This window comes from Medicago truncatula, chromosome 8 (genome assembly GCF_003473485.1).
Source record: "Medicago truncatula cultivar Jemalong A17 chromosome 8, MtrunA17r5.0-ANR, whole genome shotgun sequence".
Lineage (NCBI taxonomy): Eukaryota > Viridiplantae > Streptophyta > Magnoliopsida > Fabales > Fabaceae > Medicago > Medicago truncatula.
Window position 1 is genome coordinate 8361773 of NC_053049.1, and position 26969 is coordinate 8388741.

Here is a 26969-nt window from a genome sequence, read left to right on the forward strand (position 1 = left end):
TGATGAAAGAAGATAATGATGCGACTGAAGAAGCTATGGTGACTGAAAAAGCTATGGTGATGAAAGAAGATAATGATGCGACTGAAGAAGCTATGGTGACTGAAGAAATACATTTGTTTTTCTGATTTTGGTGACTGAAAAAGCTATGGTGATGAAAGAAGATAATGATGCGACTGTAGCATACATTTGTGATTTATGAAACACTTAATTTATGGGATACAATTAGCATTAGCAGCACTTGCAATCCTAGACCATAAATCAGCACACTCCTTCCCAATTCGACCAGTAATAGTAGACCCTTTCATTTCTCCTTTGGATTAACAATAACACTAGAAAAAATAAAGAATTGATTAAATCTTTCGTCATTCATTAAAATTTTAAATTAATTGAATCCCAATATTAATATTAAAAAGAAATCAGAAACACTAATAGTAGTATTATAAGGATTTTGTTTCAGCTCTTTGATGTTGTCCTGTGTTTTAGGCTAAATGTTTTTTGAAATGTTTGCGGGTAGTTTAAAAGTTTTGAATTTTGCTGTACTGAGAAGTCTTTTGAAGATATTAATTCCTAGTTATAAAGAGTTGTTTGTGTTTATTCTTGTTTAAAAAAAAATCTGGGTGAACTTAATATTTAAGAGATGAATATCAAGAGGAAGAAGAGGAAGAGAAGAAGAAGAGGGAAGGAGAAGAAGAAGGAAAAAAAATTAGGTTACAATGGACCTGCAATCAAATGGTTGAAATTATATCAAAAATATTAATCATTATAAAACTAACGGAGATGACCAAGATAGATAATGGCATAATACATAATGGACTAATTTGAGACGTTTTTTTAGTTAGGTGACTATTGTGAAAAAAAGAAATAAGTTAAGGCACTATATGATGTATTAAGCCAAAAAAATAAAACGAATCAAGTTTTCCATTAAGAATGTGAATAATGACATCTGACTCTTAAATAGCTATTCCCAAATTTAACATATAAAACTAAATATTTTTTTTAACACAGAAAGACTCCATGTATTCATCAATCACACAAGTATAACAAAAGATTACAAAAAGAGTTGAATGAGAAAGTACTAAAATGTCTAAAGATAACAGTTCCTGTTTTTAGTCTGCAAGAGAGATGGAAAAGATAGATAAGCAAGAGATGTCATATTACAACTTACGAAAATATATTGCATTCCATAAATAAAACATGGAAATTAAAGTTATACATAGTTGAAGTATAGCCTATATTTACTCGGTCTAAACAGGGTCTGCTTAGCACCAAAAATCAACAAATCAAATATAAAAAATATAACAATACTTTCACAAAGGGAAACTTTGGAATTTGGAATGAACAATGAATATAAAAATAAATACAGCTCTACATCTTCTTCCTTTTAAGTCATGCCTTCAGATACGTTCAGTAAGAGAGAACACTACCAAAATGTCTTCGACTTCAACAACACCAAATGGGTTCCGTTTGAGCGCCAGTTTCATATCCCCAAATAAAAGAGGTGAATGTGTACTCTGCTAAGCTTGAGAAGCAGTTCAAGATCACTAGCCCACTTTTGTTAAGACCACAAGGAACTCAGTTTGGATGCCAGCTTGGCACTCTTGTAGTCCTCCCGAAGTTGAATAAATCTAGGCATCACAAAGGAATGAACATTTTATCAGCAAACATTAGCAATAGCATTCAATTATTTATTTGAGGGTGACCCTTTTTTTGCAGGGAAGAGTTGTATTGTGATTAATGACAGCTGTAAAATTATTGAAGGGTGACCTATTAATTTTTGGGGATTAGTCTCATGATTCATCCAAAAATTTACCTTGTAAAATTATTGAATGGTAAGGAAACCCCAAAAGGAAATAATAATAATAAAGATAGAAACCACAAATAAGAACACCAACATATTCATCGTAATTATACCTTTGTGCATCTTTCCGAATGCTGGGTGTACCCTCAAACAAAGTTGAAAGACTCTCAGGAGCAACAATGAAGACATTGGCCAATCTACAGAAAAATGTTCAGAAATCAGTTTGACAAAATTGGTAGGCAAGGGCAGAAATTCAAAGTTCTATTTGCATCTGTTGCTCAGCTTACATGCCCAACAATTCAAATTTTTCATCAACAGAAGGAGCATTGAAACTACGCACAAACTCTCCATACTCAGTAATGTCACGCTTCAGTCGCAATCCCCCACTACAAAATGTTTCATAAGAATACCACAGTCAGCACAACAATTGAAAAATTGAGGACAAAAAAGTTCCCATACAAGTTACAACACAAGAGAGAGAGAGAGAGATGAGGGTAGAGAAAAGAATTCAGCAAACAAACACCCTCAATGAAGATCAGTTTGCGACTAGAATCAGGGGAAATACCTTGGATTGAAAGTGTATTTCTGCCAATGGTTTAGCAGAACCTTGTGCAAGCGATTTCCCTAAGATGACAAATCAACTATGTTATGATAAAAATTAGCAAAACGAGCCGAAAATAACACAACATTCATCATAACCATCTCAACAATTAGCATCTACAGATTAAAAGTTTATTGCAAATAAAAACAGGAACAAAACTAATACAGTACGCCACGATGATTATTCAGTACAATCACTTGATGGAAGTGTAAAACATGTGGTGGAACTAATGCACAGATAGCACAATCAAAATGCTGTATTAATTTTTAGCTGAGTCAATTTTGATTTTAGAGTTTTGGTGCAACACATGTATCTTGTTCAGACACCTCCAACAAATATCCCAAGTTTAGAATCCCATTGTTTTATCGAGTCTTAAGACCATCTCAACTCAGTGCTATATGCCGAGTCCAGATCATCAATGTGAAAGATACAATTCAAACAAATATAGCAAGGCAGAAAAAAGGATAAAAATAATCAATTCCCAAGCCCACCCTAACAACGATAAAGCTGTTTTACTGAACTGGCTCCAAATTTTGAAAAGAATTGATTACAAGTTGTTGAAAGCAATGAAGAGGCAGAAAAGCAATAAAGGATATTAAAAACTGAAAGCCAATCAGTGCAGCTTGCACCGAATTTGCTACCCAAGACAGAATACAATGGATGATAGTTGGATCTTCCTTGGTCACAACAAAAGAATCGTCTTAGTAGAACATTGACTAGGGACGGAACTATCGATAACAAGTAACAAGCAAATAACTAATCAAAAGAACCGCCTTTCCCCCATTAAAAAATAATAATGGACTAAAAAGGGATTCTCCATAATAAGTTATAAATAAGGCCATATATATACTAGAGAGTCATTGTCAAAAAGTAACTTTGAACCAGCGTTACTTTGTTATATAAGGTAGCAGAACCTTATATAAAGCTGGTTTAATAACTCTTTTGGTCTTAAAATTAATTGAGAACTTTTCAATAGGTCCCTGAATTTAAAAACATTTTAATGGGATCCCTGAACTTGTCATTAATTTGCAATTAGAATTTAGATCCCTAATATGAAAAGTGTTTAATGATTCTCTGAACTTTAAATAGTTTGTCATTAGGTCCCACAGAAATTTCTAAATAATGTGTAATTATGTCCCTCAACATTTAAATAATTTAGAAATTGAGTCTCTAAATTCACAGACCTAAATACAAATTATTTAAAAGTTCAGGGACTCAACTAAAAACTATTTAGTTTAGGGACCTAATTAAAAATTTCTAAATAGTTCAAGGTCCTCCAGAATAATTTAAATTAAAAAGAACATACACCTATTGTTTTGGTAGAAGCAGCTAACAATTTGATTCAAAAAGACAACATCAAACCATACATAATCAATTATCAGAGATATAATACCATACCAATTCAGACAGAAATGCTTGTTTATTAAGACCTTCTAAAGCAGTGAATGCAGACTCCAGCACCCGAGAAAGATAAGCCACAACCCTGACAAGGAAAACCGAATATAGTTGTTAAGAACTAAGAATATAAACAATAAAGATTAAAGATATAAATTTAAGCAGAAAAAACTATGTTGATATCACTTTAATGCATCGTCTGATATGAAATGAAATCACCCCCAAGTTACCTATGTTGCATAAGATTAATCTTAGTCCCTAAACAACATTCAGATCTGTACTCTTGATAATCTATATAGCACTGCTTTAAAACTTAGCGGGCAAGGAAGATCAGGAGCCAGTATGTTATCTATTATTTTCAATCATCTAAAACTAGAAGCTAAGAAATCAGTGAACTGGAGCTATAGATATATTGTTGTTTTTCTCCTAGATTCTACTGATTCAAACATAAATTATATTTTGTATTTGTTTTTTTTTTTGCGTGGTGTCATACATTTGTAGATATGTATGCACAAAAAACCAGTTTGTTCTCCAATTTTTAATCTTTCCTTCTTTTTTTGAAAAATCAAAATATAAGATCTTTCCCTTTCTTGGTTCAAAGACCAACCCAGATTTCAAAACACTGCTATGTCAAAATATGCATCAATGAAATCATAAAATTTTAAATATTCAAATGTAAAAACAACTAAGCTTGTCCAAGCAAGATATACATTACAGAAAACATCAATATCATCAATTTTATACTAGTTTCAACTCTTCAAGTAACGTCCACCTTGTGCAGGCATTAGTTGGCCGGTGGTCGGGAGCCATTCCATCATCAGGGGATTTATAATCTGTAGCCTTCTGCTCAGCTGAAAGCAATCGTTCTACCTGCAAAAAGGTTGAGTGGAATACTTTAGGAACTAAGGCTCAAATTTATATATAAAAATACGTCGGAATTATCCAGACAAATTATTATGATAGTTATGCTTATGCAGACACTGCGTAACCATTAGTAGTGAGTAGATTGTATGTAGTCGCATGATAGAAGTTTTACAATAGGTAGTTGAACACTGGCTATCATTCACCATATTATAGACCCAACTGACCTCAGCCATGACAGTTTCAATACACTGTTGTAATCCTTTGTAAGCAGCAGCCTCTGCACTGGACATTGCTGTAGCCATTTCTTCACAAGCAGCAGCATGTGCACCATCCACAGGAAGCAAAAGCCTAGATATAGAATTGGAAAAGTACTGTAGAGAAAAAGTCATATCTGTTAAGAGGTTTTATTTATATTTATACTTATGGTAAAAAATATTGAATTCAAGACTTCTCATCATACTTGTTGAATGATAGCTACACTGCTTCCCGAACGTTGTACAGCAACCATGAAAGATCTAAAACTGCTTTCACCAGCAGCAGCCGCGGCCTCTGCCTGCATATCAACATGTAACTCTTCATTATGTTTGGCTAAATGTCCTTTAATTTCATACTACACAGAACTTGAACAACATTAAGCAAAAAGTTCAAGTGATTACAGCAGATGCAGCTGCAGCAGCCACCCTACGGCTAACGCTTGTACCCAGCACAAATCTCTCCCTCAAATTAGCAGCTTCAGTCAGACCGTCTCTGGCCCGTTCAAGACCTTCAGCTATATATTGACTAACCTGTAAAATAAATCAAGAATGTCTCCAGAAGAATGAGCTCATGCCCACAAAAAGTATCAAATATATGAATGATGACAAATTTTGAGATTTACTTACTTGGTCTAGCAGGCAAGTAAACACTGCTTTTACGAGGGTTGCCAGTGTAGAAGGCTGTAAAATAACAAGTTTTAAATTATAGTTGCACTCACCAAGGATTAATTTATGAAATTCAGAAAAGGAATATTAGCATCTTAATTCTTAACCACCGAAAAGTTGGCAAGTGCCCGAGACGCGTAGGAATATCGAAGACTGGTGGAATCTTTTTGGATAGTACTATAATACACAAACTTAGATAAAAAAAATTAATTATTTTTGGTCAAGTAGCCTAGTGGCTAGAAATTCACCTCTTAAGGTGAATAAGTGGGGAATTCGGGGTACGAACCCCGGCCGCTGCATATATTATGCAATGTCCCTACCAATTGAGCTAAGCTCACGGGAACCAAACTTGGATAAATATTTTATTTGACATTAAATGAATTTAATACAAGAGAAATGCTAGCAACACACTGTTTAACACACTTTTCAACACACTCTTTGATTGTTTAAAATTCACATGGGTCCCAACAAATTAATATGGGTCCCACATGATTTGGTGGGGCCCATGAGAGTTTTAACCAATCAAATAGTGTGTTGAAAAGTGTGTGTTAAAATGTGTGTTGCTAGCATTCCTCTTTAATACAAATTAATTTGTCCACTAGCTAAACTAAATTGAAAGAGCCAGCATAGGATGAAAGAAAAATCAAAACATGCTGAAGCTTAGCTCATGAAAGTAAACTTCACATATCTTGTTTCTTACATTCAGATTCAGGTAGTCAGACTTTAATCCAACTGAACAAAACCAACTTGGTAGAAGTCCATATTGAAGTTACAAGCAACAACTATGATGCAGAGGATTCTTCAGAAAGAAAAAAAATTGCCTTTTCAAATTCCAATTTCCAATTGTAGAAGAAATTACCTGTGAGGAAAAAAGATTGCATCTTGTGATTGCTTCTTCATTCCAACGCACAAACTCTGTTACAACAGTGACAGATATTTGCTGCTGAGAAGAAGCTACTGTAGCTCCCTTTGAGCGTCCAATTGTCCCAGATGAATCAGAAATCTGGCTTTCAGCTCGCAATTCTTCCATCTGCATTGCATTTATCCACGTAAAGGTTTTTGAAACCAGATTCAGTTAGGAAGGGAGGGAAGTTGAAAAGATTGCAAACCTTCACTTTATATAATTGTCTAAGAGATGCCTGCTCATATTCAGGATATTCATCCTTGTGACTTGAAAACAGGGACTCTGTCAGGCCTGATCCGCAAAGAGTAATACAAGAATGAAGCATGTCAAATATCAGTGCATATTTATAAGATGGTCAGAGGATATAAAACTAAAAAAGTCAGAAGCAAGCAAGTTAAAAATTGCAATGAGGCGTGAATAGAGCTTTTGGGATTCGAAAATTAAATATAATATTTGCCATTGAACTATATAATTATTAAACCTCCACGTTTACCATTAAAAATACTTCATCAAAAAAAAAAAATACTGCCAGAGCAAGCAAGTTAGGTATGAAATTATGATTAAAAATGAATATCAGTTTTTACAATCATCGGTAACTGAAGAACAAGGATCCGACAACAATTGCACTATAACTCATTACATAAAATTATAATGCAGGTAGAAGACCACTGTTAAGAAATAAAATAAAAACAAAATCATGTATCATTGCAAAAACAAAACCTTTTCTGCATATACTCGAGTACTCTCGTAAAATACGTCTAATGGGCAGATAAATAATTCCTTCTAGTACCAATTGTATGTATGTACAAAACCATTATTCCTTTTAGAGACGAGTCAGTAAAAATCAGGCACAATCAAATTCAATTCATTACCCTCAACATCCAAGTCACCACATCCTACAGTTCGGAGATCTCTAGCAATTTCTTGGGTCTTTTCATACGACACAGCCAGCATGCGAAGATACTGCAGCCTCAAACCAAAGGCAATTTACATTGAGATCAGCCTTCAGTCTAAACTGACATTTGAATGAAAAAATGAAGTCAGTTGGTTAATTATACTCACGAATAGGAGCCCACCTTCCTCCATGGAAGGTAAATTTACAAGAGATGGTTTAACTAATAGTTTGTCCAGAAGGGCGGTGACTCGCTGCTCTAAAACTCGCTGCATCCAGAATAACAATATAAAATTACAAATTCAGTTTTTACGAATGCGTCAAATGAAACTACCTATTCAAAGCCACAATACTCAGTGAGGATCATTTTATAGTACCTGAACTAAAATTGACATAACTTCGTTGGGGGAAGGGAATACAGCAGTGATTGTTGCAGCCTCTTTACGGACAGTATCTGCAACAAACTACCTGTCATTGCTGATTCTTGCAAGAAAAAAAACGCTACATTAACAGAATAAATTATACTTCAAACCTGTGATTTCTTTGTACAAGGAGGAAAGCCCACGAGCAACATTATTAGGACTACTTTGTGCAGCCTGGTCACCTAGAACCAGCCTAGTGTCCGCATTCATTACTTCCACATCAATAAACATTGGACGTGTTGCCACATAATGTTGCATAGCACTTGTGCCCCTGTTGAACTGAATTGCAAAGTGTAATTTAGTTAAATAGATGCACTTATTTATCAAATAGATGCACTCATTTGATACATTTCTAAAACTTGAAAAGCATTTGTTTTATCCCCATTACGATAAGCAAGTGAGCAGCATATACTGCAAGCACAGGAAGCAAAGGAGAGATATTCCAAACCACAACATTGTACAAATCATAAATCAAAGTCAGGGCTCTATTTAAAGAGTGCTCAATGACAAATATGATTTGAATCTATATGCTGAACCATTAATTTAACACTAAATTCCTTGCAGTATTGGCAAATTCATAATAAAAAACTTAAACAAGCAATGGACAAATATTGTTAGAGAGGGAGTAAGGGGGTGGCAAGAGAGGGGCAATCAGGTATAACAAACTTTATTACCTGAGACAAAATTTTGGCACATTCTGCCATTGTGGTCAATTCTCTTTTCTGTGACGCTGCATCGAACCGAGAAAGCAATCTATTCTCCAGTTCTGCAGAAATGGTGAATATGAAACTTTTATTGCTAGAGAAACCTAAAAGTCAGATTTTAACATTCATGAACTGCCACTAAATATTTTGTTCTTACCCTTATGTAAAAAGGTCAGTTACTTCAAAAGGGTCTATTTATTCTTATGCTCTTAAAAGTAAAGAGGGGTAAAAAAACTGACCATGGGCCATGGTATAAAGAAAGGTAAAATTTAGCTTACTGTTGAGTTGTGCTCAAGGCTAAATTAAGTCATTTTCTTACCTTCATATCAAAGAGATAGGGTAATAAATAAAACTTTCCACATAATTTAATTTCTCGATATTCGTTGTATTAGGATCACAGTGATCACACCATATAAAGAAGTATCCGACAAGATAGACAAATACGTCCCCCAAAATTAGATATTTGCCTTATAATAGAAAAAGTACATTGAATGGATAAATACGGAACACAAGCTCAATGAACTCCTTAAGGGAAAATTTTCTATGAAATTCCACGTAGACAAAGTTATCTAATTATGAAAGCTCAAAGAGATGCATGCAAGAAGATCATAGAGACTAGAGATGCATGTGTGATCAACAAACTTAGTTTCCCTATAGCAAGAACCTACTTAATGAGTACTGAAATCTGTCATCATCACTGATAGATCAAATTGTCTATGAAATTCCACCTAGACAAAGTTGATCAGGTTTTGAAGGATCGCAAAAGTCTTAGATTTTGAATCGTGTACCTTGTCATTCATGCAATACTTGTAGATGAATGATATTATATGTTCATAACAGTTGTAACAGGAAATATGTATAACCTTTGTTCCCATGATTATTCAGTTTGTTTCACTGAATAAACATAAAAAAATCATGCAAACTATATTTCTTCATTTTTAAAGGAAAGTTAATTTGTACAATATTTTTGTAAAATACTGACCATTACAGTATTCCTGTAAATTAGCAACTGCAACTTCTAATCCCCGGCTCGCAGTTGCATTTCCCACCGCTGATGGTGCAGTTATACCATGTCTTCCAATATCTTCTTCAGCAAATGATCCTGAAATTAACAGAATTGGCTCAGCCCTGACAAAATTTGGTCAAAGCTTTATAGAAATATATTTAAAAGATATCTTAATGCTTACGCAATTTTTGGGCAATTGAAGCAGCCTCAGCAACACGGCTATCATCAGAGAAAAGAGGAGAAAGCTCCATCAGATCACCAGGGCTGCTATTGAACTCCATTAAGTACTGCAGAAATTAATCAACCATAAAGTTAAATTTTCCAACATTAATGATGGTATAGCCCAAATGAATTGGTTGGTATTTACTTTTATCAGCTCAATAGTTTGACTGGCAGTTTCTCGCTGAGCATCTGCACTCTGACAAGAAAGAACAAAATTGCAAATGAGATTATATTTAACACACAAAGGAGTAATCAACCTACAAATAAAACATCATAATACAAGTAAATCTGTGATCCCAGTTCCTCTATCAAACACAGATTAAGGGTGGAAGAACTCTGCTCCCTACCTGGAGATGATCTCCTATCTTTGCAGCTGTCTGACCAACACTTGATATACGTGAATCCAACCTCGCAAAGCTTGCAAACAACCCATCTACACCTTTCTCTAGCTGAAAAGGAAACAAAGACATATATTCAAAACATCATTCCAATTCAAAATTCCCAAAAGATTATTCAGCGCTATTTCAATAACATGTTATAGAAGAACCCCCATCCATTCTTTTAAAGAGGAATTCTAGTAACAACTCTTTTCAACAAACTTTCTATTATAGGTCCATGAGTCCATCCTCTAAAAAATATCACCACACTCTTCAAAAGGTGATCAAATTACGAGGCAACTGAATAACGAGACTGTTAAGAGTGTGTTACTAAAAATTCTCATCCGTAAAAATAAAAAATACCAAAAAGCATAACTCAAAAGGAAGACCTAGCCAATGTATTTCAAGGGAAAACAGAGTTTCCAAACATCATAAGGGTAACATTAATTTTTCCTTCTCTATTTCATTACATTTAGAAAGAAAAAAAAAACTTGGAAATTCCAATATAATAACACAAACAAAATAGTTCAGAAAGAAACCTCAGCTAGTGTCCTCCGATGCTTAGAGTCTTGAACAGAAACATCTTTCTTAAGATTGTGTAGTCTCCCATCAATCTTCATTCCAAAAACACAAAAATAACATTAACACATAATGTTGTCAAATAGCACTATAGCGTTCTACGATACACAATTTAGGCCTTTTTGGATAAACAACTTATTTTCAGCTTAAAGCACAAACAATTATCATGATATGCGCTTACGTATAAGTCATTTCTATGCCAAAAGATAAAATAAAGTTAAATAGCTTTCGTATATCCTATGGCTCTATTTGGCAATGCCAGATTTTGAGCTTATAGCTTATAAGCTCACATGACAAAAAAGACTCGTTAGGTAACATTTTTTTCTCACCGGCTTATAGCTTATCATTTTTTCTCTCAATTTTACCCCTGGAATCTTACTTGAAAAAAATTAAATATTAATTAAACATCTCTTTTTTATGTCATTTCATATTTATAAGCTAGTTCAACCGCTAATTTTACCAAACACTGCAATTTTTCCTAAGCTATATATTATAGAGCTCACGAAAATAAGCTGAGAACAGCTTATGAACAATGTCATAAGTTGTTTTCAGTCACAAGTTTTCTAAAACAGTCTCACAAAACCTATGCCGCTAGATAAACTCAAATATGTGAATCCAAACAGGCCCTCAGTACAAAATATTGTCAAATATCAGCTATAGCAACACTATAATAGCAAACTTAGTATTGCCCTCACAAAACCCATGCCGCTAGATAAACTCAAATATGTGAATCCAAACAGGCCCTCAGTACAAAATATTGTCAAATATCAGTTATAGCAACACTATAATAGCAAACTTAGTATTGCTCAATTTGATCAAACTACTATTTTCTGCAATCCGTGATTATTAATATTGCATTGTCATCAACCTAAGTTCATATGGCAAGGCCAAATTTTGAGCTGAGTCAATAACTTATGGTTTATAAGTTCATATGGCACAAATAGACCCGTTTGATAACAATTTTTCTCGCAGCTTATAGCATATAGCTCTTAATTGAAAAAAGTTCAATATTATAAAAAATACTTATGTCATTTCACATTTATCAATCGCTAGCTAATTTTACCAAACACGGTAAATTCAATCAGTTAGTTAGTTATTCATGTAACCACATCCGCTGTCAACAAACTTATCAACTATTTTTTTCGAGTGTAAATTTCGAATCAGACATTTGCAGATAATTAAGAACTAATAATTACCTGTTTACGTAGCTCAAGCAATTCCTTACAAGAATCCTTGAACAAAGACAAAAGCTTCTCAACTTCAGGAAACAAAGGACTGGTAGCAACTTGCGAGTATTTATTTTGCACAGCATCAGCACCTTCCGCTTCAAGGTCTTCTAATTTGAACGATGGGAGAAGCTCGTTCACCAAATTCCCGAACAACGCATCGAACGAGAAATCACCCTAACATAACCGAATTTCATTACATTTTCATTTCATTTTTGAAAATTCGCAAAACGAAATTGAAGAATTGAAAGTGTGGAAGTAACGAACCTTGAAATCATCGATGTCGAGAATGAGAGGGAAGGAAGCAGCGGAGGATGCGGATTTGGCGGTTTTGAGATCGGTTTTGGTTGCATCTCGAGGTTCTCTCATCACGGCGGGACGCGGTGCGGTGGTGGTGGTGGTGGTGGTTGCGACGGTGTTGTTTTCCCGATCTGGTGGAGATTATGAGGAATTGCAATTGCGAGTGATGTTCTTTGATTGTATCGTTATGGCGTGTTTGGATGTAAACTGAAGGTGTAAAAGTTAAAAGTGAAATTGAAAATTGCAAAATGAAAGAAAAATCTTATACACGTTGGAGTGAAGGAAGGAGGACGAAGAACACAACCAAAGTTGAAGAAGCAACCCAATGTTGCTAAAAAATATTTTTTAAATAAAAAAAATTATCTTGAAAAATATAATGAATATAATTTTAATCTCCAAAAATAAATAGTATCGTTTTTCTTTTAAGCTTTGTTTAAAAAAGTTGGTGGGATCTTAATATGCAAGATTCGGAGTTCGAACTCCGGCCACCAAAAAAATAAATAAATAAAACTATTAAGATTTATAATTTGGATTTTAATATATTTAAATCTAAGATTTTAAAGAAATTAGAATTCTAGACAATCTAAATGATTTAATTAAATTGCTTTTATTTCTCAACACTTTTATTTCGATTTATTTAGATGAAGTAATAAAAAAATTCATTGTCATCATTTTTGGACAACTTTTATAAAAAAATTGCCAAATTTGAAAATTGAAATTATGGGTCAATTTGTAAGTTTCACAAAATTTGAGGGGTCACTTAAGGGATGAATTGACAATTTTGGAAAGGCTTAATAGCAGTTTTGGCCCCCTATGTTCTAAGAATATACGATTTTGACCCCTAACAAAATAAAATACAAAATCGCCCCCTAAGTATTGCCCTTTTTGCGGTTTTGGCCTCCCAAGTCAATTTTGACTAAGTCAATGCAAAATGGATGCCACGTGTGTAATTTTTTAATTATTAAAATAATAATTTTTTTATTTTTTAATTAAAAAATAATTTTTTCTTTTTTAATAATAAAAAAATAAAAAACTACACACATGGCGTCCATGTCAGCTTTGACTTTGTCAAATTGGCGCAAAAAGGGCAATACTTAGGGGGCGGTTTTGTATTTTATTTTGTTAGGGGCCCAAAATCGCAACTTCTTAAAACATATGGGTCAAAACTGCTATTAAGCCTTTTGAAAGATTTGAGGACCGAAATGTAAAATTTGAAAATATTTTATGATTTTAAAAAGATTTTATGAATTCCCTTAAAACATTCCTCCATCCAAACACACTCTAAAGGATTTCAAAAGATTTTATGAGTTTATAAGATTTTAGAAGATTTTATGAATTTGAAGGCTTCGTGAAAACAAATTATTATAACACGCTCTCTTCCACAATATTCTCAATACAAACTCTTTTATTTATTTTTACAAGAGAGATAGAGAGGAAGGGATGAGAGAGAGGAAGGGATGAGACGGAAGAGAGAAGAGATAAGGGAGAGAGAGAGAGGGGAAAATCTTAAAAGAAATAACAATGCTAATAAATCTGATGTTTTTATGAAGATGTATGTTATTTGAACAATTATTTGCATGAAAACTATAGATTTACAACTATGTATTGACACGAAAACCAAATTAATATAAATATAAAGTAAAAATATAATGTGAGTGTAAGGGATAAAGTTGTCACGAAAGCTGTCATAAAATGATTGTACAAATATCATTTCTCTTTCGTGAAAGACTTTGTCATACTAAAATTTCACTAAAAAAAATCCCACAAAATCCATCAAAGTCCAATTTAGTAAACAATCCTTCCAAATTTCAATGATTTTGAATACCATAAACTTTTTTTAAATGATTTTTAAAGAGTCTTGATTGAATATCACAGAACTTTTTTAAGTTACAAAGAATTTTGATTGAACATACAGGACTTTTTCATAAAAAAATCTTTTAAAATCTCTTAAAATAAGAAGAATGGAATGCTTTTGTCCTCATGAAAATTTTATTTCATTTTTTATTGTTATTGATCAATTTATTTTCATATTAATATAAAGTTTAAGTTCAATTCATCTTGTTCAAAAAAAAGTTTATGTTCAATTCATATATGTTTGTATTATTATCATCATTAAAATCAATCACGTGTCAAAATTATATGAAACCACTTTAGTGGGATTTAAAACCTCTTTGGAAACCTCGACATTAGAGGAACCCAAACCACACCAAGATGGTGGTTCTTGAATATAGTCCAAATATGTTACGACGACACTTCAGGGACCAACAATGTGCATATCAAGAAATTTACTACTTTGTTGGATTTCTCTTTGTTCCTCGGTCGTCGAGGTATGAACATCTTCAAACTGTGTTGATTGCACAAGAGCTGCTCCAACATAAATGCTAGTAGATAACTCTTTCTCAAGGTTAATAACATCTCCTACCAGTACACTAGTTTCTACCTTTTTAGACCTTGTTATATTAAGAATAATAGGGTCATCATATGTCACGACTTTACTTCAATCTTTCACCACATACCTTTTAGGGACATGTTTGGATTGTTTAAAACAAAACAAAAATATCAGAAGACAAATTACGAAAAAACAAAAGTGGATATTTGTAAATTGGATTTTCTTCTCCAAATATTTTTGGACACAAGAGACAGAGTTCGAATCACCTTAGACCATAATATTTGATGGTTAGATAGTTCAACTAGTTTGATCTAAGAAATAAGTAATGAAGAAGAATAAATTAATCGAACAAGTATCTAATAACATTTATCATTAAATAAATAGAAAAAGTTTGAATCTTAAATACAATGTTTATTTAAGATACTTGGATCGCTTATCATTTGAGTCAACCAAGTGTTAATTTATAAAACTATTACTCACGCTAATGTGATGTGATCCAAGATGTTAATCTCATCTATCACAAACTAGCCAACCAATTCACGTTCAACGCCATCTTTATCCTCTGAGTTTTATCATAAAAAGTGTTGCTTGACTCCTCTCCTTGAATTCGAAAATTGAGGTCCTTGCATACCTCTTTGTTCCTCACTTTCTCGCCATTTTCTAGAGCCTTATCTTCCAACGCAATCATCACTACATCTAACATGTTATGTTCACAAACTTGGTTCCAACCGAAAAACCTTTCCACCATGACCAGCCATCAATGTGAATCTTCACCTTTGAACACCAGAATTTCCACCTTCATCTAAATACACGAGAATGAATAAAGATCAATTGTGTATGATTCATATAATATTCAAAATTATATATTTTTTAATTTAAACTTAACGTTATATTAATTGTGTTTCTATCATTTATCTAATTAAATCTCGTAAAACTTAAATTGAAGGGGTTTGCATGCCTAAGAAGGTTAGTCTAATTTCTTAGTTTTGCTTTCTTGTTGGGTTTAAGCCCTGGTTTGTAAAAAAAAATAAAAAAAATAAAATCTTTACACAAGTTTCAAGATACAATTGCTACATTTTCTTGAATTTAAATCCTCTCCATTTATGTTTTTCTTCATTTTTTCCATTTAGAGAGATAAATACACATAAAATATTGAAAAAAGTAAAATATAATTAACGATGGTGAGATCTACTTAGTGGTAGGACCTGTAGTCTATTTTTTTGACAAAAATAAAACGATATTCATTCATTCAAATCAATAGATTAAATCAGATACAAACATCGCTAAAAACATAAAGGGTGAATCTGCAAACAAACTCACAACACCCAAGTTAATAGCATAAAACGACAATAGGAATAAAGGAACACCGGGACAAGACTCGAAATCAAATGTCGCACAAGACGACGAACAACACAACATCGCACTTATTTAGATTGAAAGAAAAGAAGAAAAAAAAAGACGTCAAGGGGTGATTCTAGGTAAAAAAAATGACCTAAAACCACCCCTACTCGATGAACGAATGAGAAAGAAAGTTTAGAGAGAAGTTAGAGTTTCTCTCACTAGAAAACTAGGACCGACTATATGATCATTTGTTTTTCCAAATTGCAAACTCCATTTATTTTGTCAAATGAAGAGGATCTTAACCCTGCTTGCTTCCTTAATAAAAGTCTCAATACATATGTTAGAAATTTTCAATTTTTTTTACATATTAATTCAATCAAATAATTTTTTTCCTTATAAATATAACGAGTTTCATTTTTAGTACTTGTAAATAAAATGACATATTTGCGTCTCTATAAAAAAATTCAACATACAGTTTTAACCCTTATAAAATTCAAATTTTTTAAATTTTAAGTATAATTAAATAAATTTTAATTTAATGGAGATTAAATCTACGTGCTTAGATTTTTTATAAGACATAAACTTACCATTTTTTAGGACTAAAAATGAAATCCACTATAAATATAAGAACCAAAAACTTATTTAGCTCATCAAGTTATAATATAGTGTCATTTTCTTAAGTTAGTTATTAAAATATTTCAATTTTATTTAGTTAATGTAGTATGATTTGATGTATATAAGTAGAGAATTTATTAGTATATATGTACAATACATATCTAATGATATGTTGTTGGCGTCAACACATCATTAGATATATGTCTAAACTTTACACTGTCGCTACTATATAATAAATAGTAATTGAGCTCATAAGTAAAATTGTTTTTACACATAATTAAATTAATTTATCATAATCCATAAGTTCTAAATTAATTAATAAAATATTAAAATTGTTACGTCAAATGTAACGCCCCAATTTTATTTAATTATTATTGGTTGATTTAAAGTCTTTTTATATATATATGATTTTATATAATTATGTTGATTATGTGGTGTGTTATATTTTATTAAATGAGTTATTTTACTATTTAATAGAATAAGTGGGAATTTAGAATAATGTGAGAAATAGAATTAATTGGAGTCTTGGGGGTTTTATTTTAATTAATAGAAATTACGTGGGAGGTTATGTTTTACTGAATTATTAGAAAATAGAAACTGTCAGTCAGAGAAACAGTTTTCACGTACAACAGAGTTTTGAGAGAAAAACCAAGAGAAGAGCCAAGTGGGGAGAATCAGATTCTGTAGAGCTTTGTTCATCGATCTAAGGTAAGGGTGAGACTAACATTCAGTAATCATAGTGTATAAATTCTGAATTTGTGATTTAACATTTTGTTGTTCTTAGGTTGGATAATTGGGATTAGGTTTTGATTATTGATTTTTGAATTGAAAAGTGTAGAAACCATCGAAATTGTGTTAAGAATTGATGTTCAGGTTGTAGAATAATCATAGGTTAAGTTTCCTATCAAATTTGGGGTTTGGGTGGATGAAAAATTGGGTTTTTGGCTGGAAACTGGTCTGTTCCCGTAGAGTTGTCTGTCGCAACTCGCCACAGCGAGTAAACTTACTCGCCTCGCGAGCTTCACTTTGACAGCATCCCCTATTTCGCGTTCTTGCGTCTTTTTCACACGTTTCTGTTTTGAATTGGCCTTTGGTGTAAACATGAAAGTTGTAGATAATTTTGTTAGCTTTCCAATGACTCTAGTTTGGCGTGAAAATGATTTTTGGTTTAGGAGTTATGATGAAAATACTCCAAGTTTCTAAGTTAATCCAAAACTTAGGGAATAATTCCAAACCTCAAAACTAGAAGTACTAGGGGTTCAATTAAGGTGTTTAAGAGTATTTAACCTAAGTTGTGAGTTGGTCCTTGGGGTAGAAACGAAGTTGTTTATAATATTAATGTTCTTCAGAGAGTCTGAAATTAAGATGATTAATGTTGTTGGTTATGTGAAATAACTATATGCCTTATGTGGAAAATGTATGATGTTTAAGTAGTGTTGACTATCATTTGGTATTGTCATATTTTGGGATGTCTATGTGCTACTAGTGTTGTTGTTGGATCTTAATTAAGATGTGAATGTTGGTTTAAATTGTAAGCGTGTTGGGTTGTACGTTGCCGAATGAGTCATAAGTAAATTATGCAAATTGTTGATGTTGTTATCATCGTTGGTGTTGTTGTTGAAGTCGTAGTTGTATCCGTTGTTAGTGATTGATCAGGTTAGATGTTTCTATAAGAGGTGGTGTACTCTTACTTGTCGTTTTTATAAGAGGTGGTGTACTCTTACTCGTTGTCTTTATAAGAGGTGGTGTACTCTTACTTGTCGTTGTTATAAGAGGTGGTGTACTCTTACTTTATTGTTTTTCTAAGAGGTGGTGTACTCTTACTTTGATTGTCTGTTATAAGAGGTGGTGTACTCTTACGTTGTTTATGTTGATGAGTATGACGAGGTTATGATGATCTTTTATGATGTTAAATGTGGGGTTGTTATGATATTACATGAGGTTACCTATGAGTTGTTAAATGTACTTGATTAGGGTTATTTTAAGTTGATAAGTTGTCTTTTATTCATGAATTGCTAATGGAATGTTTGATGAATAATTATTATTATGAAATGATGATGTTACGTATAGTTGCTAAGTTGTCCTCTATTCATGAGTTGTTAATGAGGTGCTTGGTGGAGAATGTTAATACCAATTAATGATGTTGTTATGATGTTGTTTATGATATCGAGTTATGACTGTTGATATGATGGAGTTGAAGTTGTTAGATGCATTTGATGAATTATATGCTTATTATTATTGTTTGTGAAATCTCACCCCTTCTGCTTGAAAATGTTGCCCTTCGTATGGGTAACTTGCAGGTATTAAAGATTAGTAGGAGTGGTGGCTCAAAGTGTCTAGGGCTCTGATACGTGGGATGGGATTTTATCGTTTAATTTCTTTCCTATGTATCAAATTTTGAATATTGCTGTTGTAGCCCTATTGTTGCTGAACTTATGTTGATAAGGCTTTTATGCCAAGATTTAGTTATGGAGGTTTAAACAGTTGTTGTTGTTTGATGCAAATATTCCGCTGCAAAATTAATGATGATCTTGAATGATGTTTATTAAATAGATTTTATATTCTATTTAAGAATTTTTTAAAATGTAGTGTGACATACCCGTTTGAGAATTACTCTGATACATGTTTATTTATTATTAAATTGATTTTGGAAAACGGGGTGTTACATCAAATGCTATGATTGAAATTCAAACTTCAATTATTTTAGTGTGTGTTTCTAATATTTCCAATGACTATCGTTATTTTATCTAGGTAAAAAGTAATATTGTATGGTAAAATATGAAGGAAAGAAACGTGCATTTCAAACGACCCACATTATAAGAGATTACGAAATGTGATTAATCCGTAGATTTCCCATCTCCCTATCTCTGTCCCCGCTCCTCCCATGAGAGATATTTTGTTGGTAGTTCATAGTTGATATAAGAAATTGACAAATGACATTGACATACTCTCCATTAAAATAAAAATGTCTGGGTCAAGCTACTACTTTCAAACCATCAAGGGAGTTGGCAGTTCATCGGATACTCTCCCAATTATTTCTACTTGGATTGTATACATCAACAACCATGCATGTGTAATGTATTGTCACAATCTTAAACTATGATCTAGTAGAAATAGAATGCACACATTTATTCTCAACCCTCCACGTTTCTACTTCTATAGTGGTAACCTTCCATTATGTTTATTTCTTTCAACATGACATGCAAGATCTTTCGATATTTTAAAATGATCACTCATATTGTAAAATTTTATTCAAATTTATCAATATTTGTAGGAGCTAAACTGATATAAAGTTGATAATATGTTTTCATAGAAGTGTGCTGTATTTAAAATTTGAACTTGTAATTTTTTCGTGTATTTAAGACAATAGAATAAAAAAAAAACGATTTAATGATGAAAGTTGATTAAGTTGTAAGTAGTTAATTCATACTTTACAAATGCATTGGTTCAACTCCGGTTGTCGATGTGAAAATCTTTTTGATGGACAATACTAAAAAATTGAGCTTGAATTTGAGACTCTCAACTTCTCTCTATACTTAGAGCCTGTTTGGTTTGGCTTTTCAACACCAAGAAGTGATTCTACAACTTTCAAAAGTGAAAAATTGAATTTTTAATCGTGTTTGATTTGGCTTTTAAGAATTGATTCTATCCTCCAAAAGCAATTATCCTTAAAGCTACAAATCCTAACTTCTAGCTTTTCTAGAATCAATTCTACATTAAATTTTCTATTTTGATTATTACAACTTATTATTTTCCTTTATTGCCCTTTATCAATACTCCTTCTTTTTGCTTTGTAATTAAATATGATGAACCAAAATTAATTAGAAAACTTCACGAACCAAATTAGCACCCGAAAAATGTTTATGGTCATGACTTACCAAATTTTGAATTTTTTTTTTACGGTGTCCCCATTCAAATTTACTGTATTTTTTCTTTTACGCTATATTTTATCATTTTTGGCAACTAACTCTAGTATTATTTAACTTAAATATATTTTATCAAAAAATATAAAATGTATGAATAAATATTTTGTAAAAAAAATTAGTTTAATGATCGTATTTATTATGTTTTAAATCAATATATAGAAAAATTATTTATTTAAATTAAATGATATATCTACATTTAGTATTAATCTACATATACATTCGACTAAGCACATTTACTTGAATTTAGCTATGTCCATTTTAGTAATTCTACATTCAAAAGTAATTTTGATTAAAACTATCTAAACAACATTCAATTTGTTTAATCAATTCTGCATTATTATATCCAAACATAAATCAATTCTCTCAAAATCAATTATGTCAGAATTAATTCTCTCAAAATCAATTATTTCAGAATCAATTATATCCAAAGCTGAACCAAACACACACTTAAAGTATTTGAGCCTAGCGACCATATTAATTGAAAAAAAAAATCAAGAGAGATTCTTAATCTCTAAAAACTTTCATCTAATATGTTTATGCCACCTTCCTTTTCTTGGTATAAGAAACAATACTAAACCAAGTTACCCATTATGAATTTTTAGATTTGAATTCCTAAACATAAGTTTTGAATTAATCACATTTTGCAAACTCAAGTTGCAAAAGCAAGGATGATTTCCATCACATCCTTTCAATAATACATGAACAAAATAGTAACTTGAAAATCTAGTTTAAGCACGACCTTTCTAAATCCATACTCCAGAGCAAGTTCTAACCAAAATGATAGAACAAGCTTCAAGGTTAGAACTTAGAAGAGAAACTACAGAAGCAAAAGCACAACCCCACCACACGTTGCACAAGCACAACCTCCAAAATTTGTATCAAAACCATCTCCATTAAATTTAACTCATCCATCTTCAGGAACCAGCCACATACTACTCTTTTGACCAACCAAGCTATTTTATTCGGACAAAAACATTAGTAGGTTGACATTACAATCCTTGAGAGAGTGAGCTAAGGTGAGCTTGAGACCGAATACGAATATGTTACATCTTATCAGTTCTCGCCCTCCACAAGCCATCCATAATGATAAGAGTATAGATTCCCTCCACATCTAGTAGGGGGTGTTCGTGATTCATAACTGAACTGTAACTACACCGCATTAACAGTTTGGTTCCAATCTTAATTGTGGAGGGAATCCATACTTATAGTTCCTTTAAAAAAAAAGTTCTTAACAATTGTTATTATCTTTGTACTCTCTCCGTCCCATTACAAGTGAGTTTTTTTTCTCATTTAACACATATTAAGAAAAAGTGCATAAATGAAAGAGAGAAAAATGATTCAGTGTTTTTGTCAAGTATTGATGCATTATTCTTTATCATAAATGTAAAGTAGAATATACTGAATTGAGAGTGATGAAAGTAGTATTAATTAGAGTTATAATTGAAAAAAAATAATTAATACTATTATATTGAAAAGTGAAATGAGTCAATTTTTTGAAACAATATTTTTTACAAATAACTCACTTATTGTGGAATGGATGGAGTATTTCATTTTCTCTATTACTATAGCTTTGAAAATATAAATACAAGAGTACAAAAAAACATATAACAAATACAAAAGTGTGACATTTTTTTATACAGCAAAAATCGTGAGATTAAATGAGTTTAAATCTTTTTTTATTTTTTTGACAATGAGTTTAAATCTTTTTTATACACGTAAAAATATTATTTTGAGAAAACATATCAAAATATTTAGAAACTTAAATATTGAATCAAACGAAGAGTATCCTAATACGATCTAAAACCCACACCTCGTTGAAAGTAAAGAGACATTTTTTATAGTCATAAAATAAATAAATAAATAAATAGTAGTATTTGGTTATACAAATAAAAAAGACTTTTTTCTCAAAATGCTAAATTATTTTGTTATAATTTTTTTGTATTATTAAAGAATTTTTTTTAATGTATGTATCCAAAAAATATTCATTTATGGTTATGCTTGATAGTAAAATTTGTCGAAAGTAAGTTTATTAAGACAGGATCCCTCTTTTATACGGAAAAATAAAAAGGTTTACGTATTAAGGTAGGACAATTACCGCAACTGTAAAATGAAAAATGAAAATGAAAATGAAGGAGACATTTTTCTCTTTCCAACATTGGACCAAAAAATATTAATGACTTTAATAACACGTCGGCAAGAGTCAGAAAAGTACATTTGCTTCCTCTTTACAATGACATAAATACCCTTAATTCAATACCATTTGTCTAACAAATAAGGGTTAAAATGATCAAATAGATAAAAATCAGGTTACACTCTGTTTCCGAAAGTGGGTTGTTTGGCGGTGAATAACAGCGATGAATCTTATAAGAGGATTGCTGATCCAACATGTTGTTTGGCTGTGCCACACGAGTAAAATACCAAAATATCCTTCGGCAGTTTGCTACCGAGGTTTTTAGGAAACCGGCGGCAGTTAACTGCCGAGGAAAACCTCGGTAGTTAACTGCCGAGGAAATTTGATTATGCAGACAATAAGTTCTGCATAATTCTAAGTATTTCCAAGCCATTTTTTCGGCCAGTTTTTATCTGTAATTAAACCAGAGCATTCCAAAGGTAATATAATTCATATGTATGATTGAAACTCGGACATAATGAAGATAAATACAATATCTTTTACAATTGTTAATAATTAAATTAAACCGACATTTGGTTAAAATTAAACAGACGTTTGAAATTCATCAAAACATTACAAAGTGTCCATAATTAAACTACTCATTACACATCATTAAATTAAATCCCTACTTACATTCAATGCAATTACATATGGAACGAACGTACATATATAATATATTGTCTTCCACCATATTCCGAAACATAAATCCGACGTCGCCGTCGTCGCGAATAAGCAAAGGCATATAGCTTGCCGTTTTCCATGCGTATTCATCTCTATCTTCTCCTAGGTCTATGCATGGCATTTGACCAAACAAGTGACGTGTATATTGATTTTCACCAAGATGCTCAAAATAAGTGTTAAGTTGTGCTTTCAAATTGTCAAGAGAGTCCGTCGGCGTTATCATAACCTTAACCGTCTTTTTAAACGCGGAGTACCTAACCCGCCCTTCAATTTGTGCAACCTCAGACATGTCTCACTTGAAAAATTTTGTAACAAAAGAATCATATATTAGAACAAAATTAAATGGAATGTAATAACGAATAAATGAAATGCGGAAAACATTAAAAAGCTATAAATTAGTATTCCATTATTTTCTCCACATAAAAATCATATTATCATATATATATATATATCAATATAAATTACATAATGTTAGTTATATATTGGCCACCAAAAAATTGGCGTTACAATTTCGACCCAAAAAAATACATCGGTGTAATTTCTACCAAAAAAAAAGAACTAACACCGACAAAAAAATCACTCATTAAAGACCAAGTGATTGGAGAAGATCAAGTGACATAGAATCTTCCTCATCTTCCGCAATAACTTCAAATTGTTGCTTTGGTTTTTCGGGAGTGTCCAACAAAATAGGCGCCGCTTTGTTTGACTCCTTTTGTGGTTTGCACGGTTTGTTTCCACTTTCAATAGCCATGAGCTTTCGGAACAAGTCATGTCGATCCAAATACTCATCTTCCCAAGTCACCGCATCTTCTTTCTTGTGATTGTGCCACTCCGTAGATGATGGAGGTAGTGGACAACCATTCTTCAAGGAAATAAGCACAAAATGATTTGGAATTGCCCCAAGGCACAAGATGGGAGTTTTTTGATTACCCGGCGGTGGTGGCCCTCTTAGTGGGAAAAACGATTCCGATTTTCCAACTTCAAGATTTGTCAACACAACCACGCACATTTTGTAATAATTAGCAACAATGTGTCCCATGTCCGGAAATGTCAATCACTTATCAACAAGATGTGCACAAGTTTTTGTATTTGCGGGAGGATGTAATCCGTTTAAAATGTAGTTATAACGATCCTCACCCGCAAATACTTCAACATAATCATCTCTATGATCCATCAACTCTTGGATAAGATGTGTACGAATCATGAGATGATTTTTTTCGGTCAAGCCCATGAATTCCGCTATAGCCCGGAATCCGCAATGTCCATCGCCGATAACATCCACCACTTTTTCAATAAATGGAACCATGAAGCGTGGCATATAATCAATAGGACGCATAACCGGGATAGCTTTAGGCTTTGGATACCGAGTAGGTGGTGGAAGTGGGGAAAGTGATGTTTTACCAAGACGAGCACCTTTTTTCCTTTTATATGATGATGTAGTTGGTGATGGTGACGGTTGGCTATCCGGATTTTGGGAATCAACAACCTCCCAAGAAGAAGGGATCTGACTAGTCGATGTAATTTTTCCTTTAGACCTCGCAATGTCGACTTTTTTCTTTGCTCCCTTGGTTGGTACTTTTCGTGGTGGTGGAGACATCAAGGTGGTTTCAGGAAATGCCAATTGCCGCAAACCCTCTTTGACCTCAAGCTTCATTTGGAAAGGGAGTTTCTTTAGACGCTCTACAATAGCCTTCAACTCAACCTCGACACAAAAAGCATCTTCATTACTTTGTTCACCCATAGATAACCGAAGCCAATGGTGGTATATCTCATCCAATAAAATTGGCTTCTCTTGAAGGAGTTTTGTAGCAATTTCACATGCACATGGTAGTCCATAAGATGTCCTTTGAACACAACCACAAATGTCATTGTCCATGCACAATGTTTCCCTACAACGTTTTTCTTCCAAAGCAATGTTGTCCAAAGCATTTCTAGACACATGACCACCTAACCCCGAGTACAAAGTGACATCTTTGAATCTATGTTCCAACACGCAAACATTTTGACCAAAGGATGTTTGTATAGCGGTGAACTGGAGCAACAACATGTGATGTATTTTCTCCCAACAAGTACCCAAATCACCCACACTATTGTCCAAGTATTTCTTCAACAAAGCATGGGCCGATTCGACCCTGTTTGTGGTCCTGCAACCAAGATGCAACACATGGTCTGTCCATGCCCTCACAATTTTGTCCTTCACTTCATCCAAGGTGGTCATGGCATAATCTACAAAAATTGGGAAATCACTACATGAATCTTTGAACTCCACTAATGCATTTGCATATAATTGTTGATTGGGAGATTCAACCATAGCTTTCCATGCGTTCATTATCTTCTTCACCACATCCCGATTGCTCACCTCTTTCCCATCCTTTTTAAAGCCCAAAGGATATTTACAATTCAAGACACACCTTTGTTTAACATTAGCTTGCACATGAAAAAAACAATTCAATGCATAACTTTCTGGAAAAACATGTGCAACCGCTTTCATCAAAGACATATCCCTATCGGTAACAATCACCTTAGGCATATTCATCTTTGACGAAAGAAGTTTACGCAACATTGTTAAAACCCAAACAAAGTTTTCTTCTTTCTCATGTGTCATAAATCCAAACCCAACCGAATATGTCAAATCGGTTGAAGTCACCCCAACTACCTCAAACATTGGCATCCTATACATGTTGGTCTTGTACGTGGAGTCCATAACCAAAACCGTTGGAAAATTGTTAAACAATATAATGGATGTTGGATGAGCCCAAAAAATATCTTCAATAGTATTACTTTCAAGTTGTGTTCTTGAGTAATAAGTATAGTTGTGCTCCTCCAACTTCGAGATTAGAAATTGCAACGGCTTCTTGTCACCCCTATTTGCCTTCCATATTTGTTGACGTTCATTGTACACTTGCTTCACATTTGTCATGCAATGTGGTCTCTGGTTCTTCAAGTGTATCAAAATATTTCTTGGAAGCATCTTGCTCTTGGTCAAGTCACGTACGATCTTCTTGTCGTCCTCCTTTAATCTACCGGCAAGAATGTGTCATTCTAAAGCCGGCTCCATGGGATAGTTGTGAACTCCATTAAGAATGTTTAATCCCCATTCCTTTGTTTGCTTACTTTGATATCCACTAATCATGAATAAGCAACCGCATTTTCTTGAGCCCGTGTTCGCATGCTTCGGTTTTTTTTTCGGAACTATGTGACTTCCACTCCTTTCACACACTAGCCGGAACATTGGATTGATCAAGCTTGATCTTTGTGTGACAATGGTAAATCCCGCCTTATTTGCTTGTCGGCGCACCCACTCAAGCAATTCATCTCTATTTTTCGACTTAACGTTGTCTGAAAAAAACTTAGCCGTGTCGACCTCGTGGGGTTGAAGTGGGAGTACACCGGAGCCGCCAACATACTTTGAAGCTTCAACATGGACGGAAGCTTCATCTATGTTTGTTTTCGCTTCAAAATTAGGCGGTTTGACATCTCCGGAATTTTCGACAAAATTTTCTTTTGTCTCTCCCGGAACATCTTTCGCATTCGTTACCATTACTATAATTAAACAACACATAAATATGAATTAACAACTAAATGAATCAAAACAAAAAAAAAACAAAAAATTTTTTTTTTTGAAAATTTGGCAGTG

At 33.0% G+C, this 26969-nt stretch overlaps 1 protein-coding gene across 1 annotated transcript; it reads right to left on the bottom strand.

Moving 5' to 3' along the window:
- Window positions 1–1132: 1132 nt before the first annotated feature.
- Window positions 1133–12531, bottom strand: LOC11443381 (exocyst complex component SEC10b). The gene is made up of 24 exons (XM_003627413.4): window positions 12178–12531; window positions 11881–12087; window positions 10645–10719; window positions 10076–10177; window positions 9874–9924; window positions 9688–9793; window positions 9483–9602; window positions 8471–8562; window positions 7907–8075; window positions 7752–7828; window positions 7545–7643; window positions 7355–7445; window positions 6688–6773; window positions 6438–6608; window positions 5540–5593; window positions 5315–5443; window positions 5119–5211; window positions 4883–5029; window positions 4567–4664; window positions 3798–3882; window positions 2364–2422; window positions 2086–2184; window positions 1912–1995; window positions 1133–1625 (listed from the first exon to the last, which is right to left on the bottom strand). The coding sequence occupies exons 1-24, from the start codon at window positions 12277–12279 to the stop codon at window positions 1556–1558; spliced, it is 2466 nt and encodes an 821-aa protein (XP_003627461.2). The 5' UTR covers window positions 12280–12531; the 3' UTR covers window positions 1133–1555.
- Window positions 12532–26969: the final 14438 nt, after the last annotated feature.

What these genes read in the sequence shown, in the direction of transcription:
- LOC11443381 (XM_003627413.4), bottom strand. Translation starts at nt 12,279, where the DNA reads ATGAGAGAACCTCGAGATGCAACCAAAACCGATCTCAAAACCGCCAAA. An exon ending in TGGTGACTTGGATGTTGAGG is followed by an intron (nt 6,774 to 7,354) that starts GTAATGAATTGA and finishes TTTGCGGATCAG; the next exon opens with GCCTGACAGAGTCCCTGTTT. An exon ending in TTGAAACTGTCATGGCTGAG is followed by an intron (nt 4,665 to 4,882) that starts GTCAGTTGGGTC and finishes ACCTTTTTGCAG; the next exon opens with GTAGAACGATTGCTTTCAGC.